At 41.2% G+C, this 9,619-nt stretch overlaps 1 protein-coding gene across 1 annotated transcript in view; it reads left to right on the top strand.

The window, feature by feature from the left end:
* The window catches only part of LOC123967986 (CREB-regulated transcription coactivator 2), a 55,924-nt gene extending 50,621 nt beyond the window's left edge, over positions 1-5,303 (top strand). The window contains exon 15 of the mRNA XM_046044424.1: positions 916-5,303. Coding sequence (XP_045900380.1) covers positions 916-1,106 — 191 coding nt within the window. The 3' untranslated portion in view covers positions 1,107-5,303. The remainder of the gene's footprint in view (positions 1-915) is intronic.
* The last annotated feature ends 4,316 nt before the right edge of the window (positions 5,304-9,619 follow it).

Below are 9,619 nucleotides of genomic sequence, written 5' to 3'. Positions count from 1 at the left end.
CAGACTGTGCAGACAGTCACAGATCGTCTTTAATGTTAGATTCAGCTGTTTGCTCGCCCGTACGTGGCCGTTAAATAAACAGAAAACATGAAACGGCCGAACGTTAGATGACACACGGTGTAACGTTACGTTACCATGACAGCAGCGGGGCAGAAATGACTTTTAACATGAAGGCGATGAAGAAATCCATTTTAACGGACTACGTGTCCTCGTGCTGATAATGTGCCGTGCTCGTGTGGAGACCGAAAGCGAACAGGATTTGCGGTGCTGCCGTCAGGTTGTGAACACTTATCATAATAATTCAGGAGAAATGTGACCCGTGAGAAGACAATAAAAAAAAAAGGAGTCTTCCGTGAGCTAACCGAAGCTAACCTCTGTTGCTCTGTGTTTACAGCGTGCTGCTGCGTGGGACGTCGTGTTATTCTTCTACGCATGCGGGTCACTTTCAGGGCGCGGACAGTTCACTGGATTCTGATATGGGCCACATTTAAGCAATGATGTGAACTGTCAAACAAAAAAAATTGGATCTCAAAAAAAACAACTTAATTGAGCATTAAGGCTTGCAGTCTGAACGTAGTCTTTAACAGGAACATCTGACATTGTAATACTATACAAATGCCAGAAAATAGGAAAAAGCATAATAGGTCTCTAGTGAGCCACAGACATAACGCACCGTGTTAGATTGGACGTGCCCTCGAGAGTTTTTCTTATCATTTGGAATTAATCATGTTTGCGTTTTGAAAAGCAACTCTGAGAACGTCAACGCTTGTTAATGTATTCTGACGATAAACAGATGAATGAAAAAATTAACCTCAGTTTGATCAATAACAACAGATTTCAACCCTGTTTGCATAGCCCTGAGACGTCATGCTGTTTTCCTTGTCTAACTTGTCCGCACTCCTCACCTCCATGCAGGTGACTCCCCACCGGGTCTGTCTAAAGAGATTGCCAGCGCTCTGTCTCACGTCCCCGGCTTTGAGATGGATCCCTTCTCCCTGGACGACCCGCTCAGGATGGACCCCCTGTCTCTGGACATGCTGGACGGCGACTTGATGCTCGCTGACCCGGCCGTGGAGGACTCCTTCCGATCCGACCGTCTGAAGTGATCCCTGCTCCAGGAGCTCGGTGGGAAACGGCCACCCGGACGGAAGTGGAGAGAACCGGGATCAGCGTCGCTCCGCCGCTCCCCCAACCAGACGGTCTGCAGAGCGAGGTTTGGAAGTAACTTGGGAACCTCTTTTATGTCAGCAAGGAAGTCTTTGTGAGAAGGACCTGAGATTCCTGTCGGATTAAACTAAACGAGAGGGGGGAGTTTTCCGTCTAAGGCACTTAACTTGAAAACGCTCTTGCAATGCTTGAAGTCAAGAAAAAAACCAAGATGCTTCTTTTTTTCGGCATTAGCTTGTACGAGTCTTACCTGCATGCTAATGAAAAATGCACTTGCGCAAATGCAAACACGCAGGAATAAACCGCCCACCTGAAGTCGGCTTTGTGTAAGAAAACCGTCTGTAAAAACCAGCAACGCTTGGAAAGTCTTGAAAAAGCATTATGCATCCCAAAACATGTGGACCCTCGCTGAGCTTTCTGACTGTTTTCTGATCCATCCGGCGGCCATGTTGGTCCTCGCTCCACAGGAAAAACAACATGTTTATTGGTTTGGAAATGTCATTAGGTTAGGAAATAACCACCAGTGAGAGGCCAACACTCCTATCATCCACTTTGACAGGAACTTAGCCATGATTTAGAGCTTTTTATATTTTTTAAAAGTGGGCAGTCACAGAGATTCTCCTCAGAAGAACTGGTCCATACTCAGATGTATAAATCAAAAGAAATTATAGTTATTACATGAAAAGCAGGTTAAAGGTTTGGGATAAAGCCCTCTCAGGAGTGTGAACAGTGCTTAAAACCCCCCTAAATATGCTGCTTCTTTTCAAGACTTGCTTAAAAGTAATCATAATGTCAGCCCATCATTTAAAGTGTCTAATTAAAACCGCTTTAAACCATTAAATAATCCTGTGATCACATAGGACGCTTTCTTCAAATCGACTTACTCATTACTTTTTGGAGTCACAATAATATTAGCAAATATGGTTTTGTCTTTGAAAAGCAATTGTTTCTAAAACATTTCTGTGGAGAGACTGTAAAAAAGAAAATCCAAAGCTGCATTTGGTAAATTTTATCTGTAGGTCAGCGGTTTTAAAGGAATTGTAAGATGAAAAACAAAACATCATAGAAGAACAAACATTTTTACTTACACAAAATTGTATTTTCTTGTGACGTCTCTCACATCTTCCCAAACTTGAACCTCTCAGAACTCTCGAACTAACATTTGCAGCGTTCAGCAAAAATAAGCCTCCTATCTGATCACAGATAATCAGTTAATCATCTTATAGTTTCCACATCGCTGCCAGCTAGACGAGTATCACTGTTACAACTTTCTCAGAGAGTTTATTTCACTGAGCCGCAGAGTGAAGTCTGAAACATGCTGCCAACGTATGACTGTGTGTGCAGTAAGAGGTATGCTTTTATTTTTAAGTACCTCTGACATTTTTTGGTAAATCCTACAGGATGTGTTTAGCCTAGTTTCCCAAATCTCTCTGCGTCACAAAAACGCTAAGACAAGCGCTTGTACCTTTGCAGCCTCGTTTCTGATCCGAAACTGTGGTTCAGTGTGTTTCAGCCTTGTGTGCCTGCTGCCGTCACTTTTAGTCTCGTCCACATCCCCTCTATCAGAGAAAAGTTAACAGCCTCGCTAAAAAGACGAACGCGCCGATCGGATGCACTTGCTTGTTGTCAGATGTAGATCAGCTTTATTTTTAAATAGAAAAATTATGCATTTAATGATGAAACTGAATGTGTTGCTGTCGCGAGAGAGTGAGGAACGGATCAGTATCAGATGGGACGCAGGGTTTCTATACACCTCAGGAAACAAATCACACAGAGGCTTCTTTCAGTGAGTCGTCTCAAATCCAGTCTAGATGTTGATTTGTGTAGGAACCCTGAGTTCACGATTCTGCATCTTTCCCCCACTGAAATGTTTGTACGACGGCCACAATCGCCCCTCAGGCTTGAGCTTTATCGCCCTTTTCAGGTCAAGTTTTTAAAGGGCAATTCCCCCAAAAAGTCCCAAAGGCTAAATAACTTGTGTGCACAGATGTGCTATCTAGGGCTGCAACTAGTGGTTCTTATCAATTAATCTGCCAGTTATGTTCCAAACTATTTGATTAATGATTAAAATAGAGAAAAATGTTATGTCTCAGAGTACGAGATGATGTTTTGAAACATCTGGAAGGATTGATCGATTATCAAAATAGTCGAAGAGTCATTTCAGGTCAGTTGACTTCTTGTTTCCGCTCTAGATCTAAGAATGCTTGCACAAGAGGATTCGTTAATGAACTTGCAACTATTTTGATAATTGATTAAATTTTTTTTTCTTGCACATTTATTTGTTCTTGCTTCACAAATGTTTTGCTTCTCTAAATCTTCTGATCACGTAATCATTCACTTTACAAGTGAATCGTTTCGGGGCCGTAACGAAACATTTCTCACTGTTTTTGGACAATTTATCGACCGAGCATGAAATGGATAAAGTAATTGGCAGATTAATCTGTAATCTGAATAATCCTCAGTTGCAGGTCACCTTGGTTGCACCAGCAGTAACGTCACGGTGTCCTGAGGTACACCTGTGCATCACTGCAGCAAGGTGGTGTTAAGTCACTTCCTGTGTCGCCATCAGACTTTAACTTTAAGTCCTCTTTAATGAAATCTCTACAAAAATAAAGAAAAAACTTTTTGTCTGTCAGCGGAATTGCCCTTTAACCCCAGTCACTGTGATTGACAGCCCTTAGCCCTGCCCCCTCTCTATCTGCACTTGCTGCACCTGTGTTTTCAACCCCCTCCCCGGGGGACCGGAGCATAGCAATGTATTTTTATGTAACAAAAAGGTAAAAAAAAATCATATTATTAATATTATTCTGACTATATAAAGAAGTTTTTATTTTTTAATCCAAAGTGGTCTAAATCTGTATGTATATAATTTCTCAGATAACAGAATATCTTTAAAACAAAATAAATAACAATATATTTAAGATGAGAGAAGAAGAAAAAACAGCGTGTAGAAGTTTGAAGCTTGAAGTCGGAGAGTTTTTGAACAAGAGCTTGTGAATAATGAAATTAGCTGCATGTGTCTTGTGTGAGCTTTTACAGTGTGTTGTTTTCAAATGTTGTCTTGTGCCCCCACCCCACCCCTCCTCTAACCCCCACTCCCCCATTTAGAAATATTGTTGTCAATCAGGGCCACTTATTGATTGTTTTCACAGTTTAAGAGTTACTGAGAGTTCGGGATCTTGTTTTTCTGTCCCTTCAATCACCAACAATAGAAAACTGGAAAACAGAAGTCATTTTTTCATCAATGTCTTTTCTTTTTCTTTTTTTTTACTGCCTTTGGACTGTTTGGGGGTAAAAGTATTAAATCATCAGTTTCCGTTTCTCCTGACGCCCACCCAGTACAGCTGGGTTCCCCAACCTGTGGGGCCGGACCCCCATTAAGGGCCTCACGATAATTAACAGGATTGAGAGGGAAAAAAAGAAAATTGTTTATTAAATATTATCATGAAACATTATATATAGAAATATATATATATTTAAATAATATTTAAAACAAGAAAAACTAAAAACACTTTTTGTTTTTTGGACACATGCAACCAGTGGCGAGATTATCTTTCCCAACTTTATTTATTAAATTGATTTGTTTATAACAGCAGAAGTCAGAATTGAAGTCAGAATATTTTTATTATATTTATTTCAGTCATTTTAAACAGCTGTCTTATTGTTTGAAACGTTTAAAATTTGGGGAGAAAATAAAATAAAAAGTCCAAAATTGTAATTTTAGAAAACTGAATTCAGGTTGCCTATTTTCTATTTCTAACAGTTAAGAAGAGAACTTTAATTGAATATAGTATTTTTAATGGTAAAGTAAACTGGCGAATGATCCATGGCTGTTGGCGGTGCCATACGTTTTTAAAAGGCAGTTCCTGGGTTTGGGCGTTATTGCAGGTCTGGGAAGTTATGGAAATCGGTTTTGGGTTTCCAGGTTTAACGTAGCCAAGTGCATTCAGAGAGAGGGTGAAGTCTGTAAAATGAAAACCAGGAGAGGTGAACGTTTATTGGATGAAGAGACAGTAAAGGTCGTATTCTGAGGTGGTAATTAACAACTGAAATAATTGATGTGCGTGAAGTTTGGAAGCTTTCAGACTGAAATGAGTCGTTGTGAGTGGGAATAAAGGTTTTTTTTCTCTCTCTGAGACCTTTGAACAGAAATGTATTTTCAAAACCATCATCCTAATGCTGAAGTTCAGAAGGATGTGGGTGGAGGTCATGATGAGGGATGTAGGAATGACAGTCACAACACGGATTTAGATCCAGCAGGAAGTACCAAGAACTGCAGTTCCCAGGCATGCAAACTCGTCTCCTTTCGGCAAAATTCGCTGTTTTGAAACCAAAATGGGTCACCTACGGGATTTTTGCAGATCCGATGAGAAAATATTTGATGGAGCTGGGTCGTCGGTTGGTTGGTTATCTACCCACTCCACTCTGGCACGAGTTTTGCAATGTATGGAGACCAGAGGCAGCACAGTGGGCTACGTGTAATCTAGGCTGAAGTCAACAGTATAAAAACGTGTCGGCATCGGTGTTGTTTACACTGGGGCTTCATGTCCCCACCACTTTTTAAAATGGCTGATTTTGTCCCCACCACTTTTTGAAAGTATTTATTAAAAATGTTCTCAATAGCTTACAACATAAAATGTTAAAGGAGACCTATTATATGACATTTCAGCCCTATATTGATAGTTTTCACGTGATGTCACATTCCAATGAATACGCTCCCTTGGAGGGCAAAAAAGACGTTATATTCCGCTGCCTGCCAACCAGGAAGCAGGTGACACACTGTTACTTTGAGTTTGTTACTTTTGCGTTGCCAAAATGCTGGATGGTAGTTGTGCTTTCGGATGCACTAATCGAGGAGGAGACAATCCTGGGCTGTGTTAGGTGAGGGATTCCCCAGAAGGTAAAAGTAAACATTACCGCAGTCAAGCCGAGCGGTGGCAGGGACCTAGCGGTTTTTAATGGCAGAAATACAGCACCGGGTGCTGTATATGGATCGTAAGTGCCCAAAAGTTGCAGTCTGTGTCCATATCTATCTTTTTCTTGAGTTGAGAGGTGATTCAAATAAACTTTTAACTGCTTTTGCAGCGTCTCTACGAGCGAGTCCGGTGTGAGTCGCTATCTTGGTCTGTTGTTTGGTCCTCCTGGTCACCGTGCATGTCACGTCATGTCATGGATAGTAGTTCTGTAACTCCTGTGTGGCAGCTTTGCATGATTCAAAGTTCAAAAAAATTATTTTCTGTCTTATACTGGCTCTTCATGTATGCCTTCATTTCAGCCTCTGTCTGAAACAAGCTGTAGCCGCTCCTGTCTCAAATTCAAATTAGCTTTATTGGCATGAATGTATAGCAGCAATATTGCCAAAGCTACATATAAAGTACAAAATTAATTTCATAAGTCTCTTTAAGGCCCCCCCTCTCAAAGCCCACTGTCTTCTGATTGGCAATTGTCTTATGTATTTACTAGGTTGCCACAGGGATAAATAACAAATGAAAATGCTTTGAGAAAAGTTAATTTGACCTTATTTATTTAACTTAAGCAAAAAAAGTAAAGCTACTAATTATAAAATGACCCCAAAACGTGCACACACCAGTCAGTAACTAACAACTTCTTGTCACAGTTTCTTTTTGGCCAGGTTTTCCATTCTCTTATATTTTTAATTGTTTGCATGCCTGTGATGGGAGAATTTTTCCCTGGAGTTTGTCTCCAGGAGCTGAGATGTCCCTGTATGTCAGTGTTTTGGGTTTCCTGTTTCTGTGCTGCCACGTTAGATTCATCTCATCTAGAAGAAAGTTTAAATGTGAGGATGAAGTTCAAGCAGGACGATAGATTTTATTTAGGGGGAACAATTAGCAGATTGGTGTCTAGTTTCGGTGTCTAGAGATCAGTCCTGTCGGCGCCGGCAGCCGACGAGATTAACATTTTAGGACGAACAGGTTTACTTTTTGGTGAATTAGGAGGTGATAAAAAGAGGGGAGGTCGCTTTGTGCAGCCATGTTGGATGAAAATGTCAGTTACAGTCAGGTCGGAAGTTTTTTGTTCTGTTGTTCAAATGCAGTCAGCTGGTGAAGCACTGAGTGGTCAAACGTCAAATTTAGTAGATCAGGTTGTAGAAGTTTCTCTAGTGGACAAAAAACGTCAGACTAAATAGCTTCATCTTACATGGTTTTTAAAAATAAAATAAAATAACTAAACTCGTACAGATGGCAGACGCCTGTTGGTTTACCTTTATAATATAAATGACGACAGCCAGGATTCAGACTGAGAACTGAAAACAGGAGTTAAAGAAAGTATTGGCTCAAGAGGAACAAATCCGTTTTAGACAGAAAAAATATTTTAATTTCAGTTAAAACTTTTTTTTTAAAGGGATTTTTTCCCCCTTTAAAATTAACTCATGTTCATTTTAAAAACACCAAAAATGTATTTTATGCTCAGTCATTTTAATTACAACAGGTGTCATTAGAAGGTCAAAAGTTATATGTTTAAATATTTGAAGAAAATATCCCATAATTCACCCATTAGTATGTTTGTAACACTGAGTGTGTGTGTGTGTGATGCAGCTTGCTGTTATGCAATAAACCTGTTGTGAGTTAACATACAGTTCCAGACTCTGCCAGTAGGGGGAGCTGTTGACCAACGAGGTTGTGTGTGTGTGCAGACTAGGGATCAGTTAAAGGCCATATTTCATATTTTTTCACATTTTTTATTGATGTATGATATTAATTGCTCTCATATTATTAATGGTGGTGTTAGTTTTTTAGGCTCCGAGAGAATAAAATAAGCGCTCTGCGTCTTTTCGCTTTGTATTTTGTTCTCTTCAGATTTTTATTTGAACCTTGTAATGAATAACCAGGGAACGTTGTTGAGTGTGTTGTACATATGAATTATGTTTTTGAACCAGAGGTGCTTCTGAAGCTAACAGGAGAGATTTTTAAAAGAAACTGTACCTTTACATTGTTTTCCAGAAAAGAAATAAAACAAATGAAACCTGGAGCTGCTGCAGTCTGAGTTCTTCCTCCACCACCGTCAGTGTGCATGAAGATTAATCCAGTAAAGTTATGTTGATATATTTTAGCTTAATGTGTTTTTATATATATATATATATATATATATATATATATATATATATAAATAAAATAATAGAGATAATATAGAGAGCGAGAGATACACTGCTCAAAAAAATACGGTCTAGACCTGCTCTTTTATGACAAGCGCTGTGAGATAACTGTTGTGATTTGGCGCTATATAAATAAAATTTAATTGAACTAAAATAACACATCCTAGATCTGAATGAATGAATTAATCTCATTAAATACTCCTTTCTTTACATAGTTGAATGTGCTGACAACAAAATCACACAAAAATTATCAATGGAAATCAAATTTATCAACCCATGGAGGTCTGGATTTGGAGTCACACTCAAAATCAAAGTGGAAAACCACACTACAGGCCGATCCAACTGTGATGTAATGTCCTCAAAACAAGTCAAAATGAGGCTCAGTAGTGTGTGTGGCCTCCACGTGGCTGTATGACCTCCCTACAACGCCTGGGCTCTCTGATGAGGTGGCGGATGGTCTCCTGAGGGATCTCCTCCCAGACCTGGACTAAAGCATCCGCCAACTCCTGGACAGTCTGTGGTGCAGCGCGGCGTTGGTGGATGGAGCGAAACATGATGTCCCAGATGTGCTCAATTGGATTCAGGTCTGGGGAACGGGCGGGCCGGTCCATAGCATCAATGTCTTCCTCTTGCAGGAACTGCTGACACACTCCAGCCACATGAGGTCTAGCATTGTCTCGCATTAGGAGGAACCCAGGGCCAACCGCACCAGCATACGGTCTCACAAGGGGTCTGAGGATCAGTGTGAACCTGCTTTCATCTGAAGAGCACAGGGCGCCAGTGGCGAATTTGCCAATCTTGGTGTTCTCTGACAAATGCCAAACATCCTGCACGGTGTTGGGCTGTAAGCACAACCCCCACCTGTGGACGTCGGGCCCTCGTACCACCCTCATGGAGTCTGTTTCTGACCGTTTGAGCAGACACATGCACATTTGTGGCCTGCTGGAGGTCATTTTGCAGGGCTCTGGCAGTGCTCCTCCTGCTCCTCCTTGCACAAAGGCGGAGGTAGCGGTCCTGCTGCTGGGTTGTTGCCCTCCTACGGCCTCCTCCACCTCTCCTGATGTACTGGCCTGTCTCCTGGTAGCGCCTCCGTGCTCTGGACGCTACGCTGACAGACACGGCAAACCTTCTTGCCACAGCTCGCATTGATGTGCCATCCTGGATGAGCTGCACTACCTGAGCCACTTGTGTGGGTTGTAGACTCAGTCTCATGCTACCACTAGAGTGGAAGCACCGCCAGCATTCAAAAGTGACCAAAACATCAGCCAGGAAGCACAGGAACTGAGAAGTGGTCTGTGGTCACCACCTGCTGAACCACTCCTTTATTGGGGGTGTCTT

Source organism: Micropterus dolomieu, linkage group LG03 (genome assembly GCF_021292245.1).
Source record: "Micropterus dolomieu isolate WLL.071019.BEF.003 ecotype Adirondacks linkage group LG03, ASM2129224v1, whole genome shotgun sequence".
NCBI lineage: Eukaryota > Metazoa > Chordata > Actinopteri > Centrarchiformes > Centrarchidae > Micropterus > Micropterus dolomieu.
Note: the sequence above shows the minus strand (reverse complement) of the source record. Positions and strands in the feature narration are given on the sequence as shown.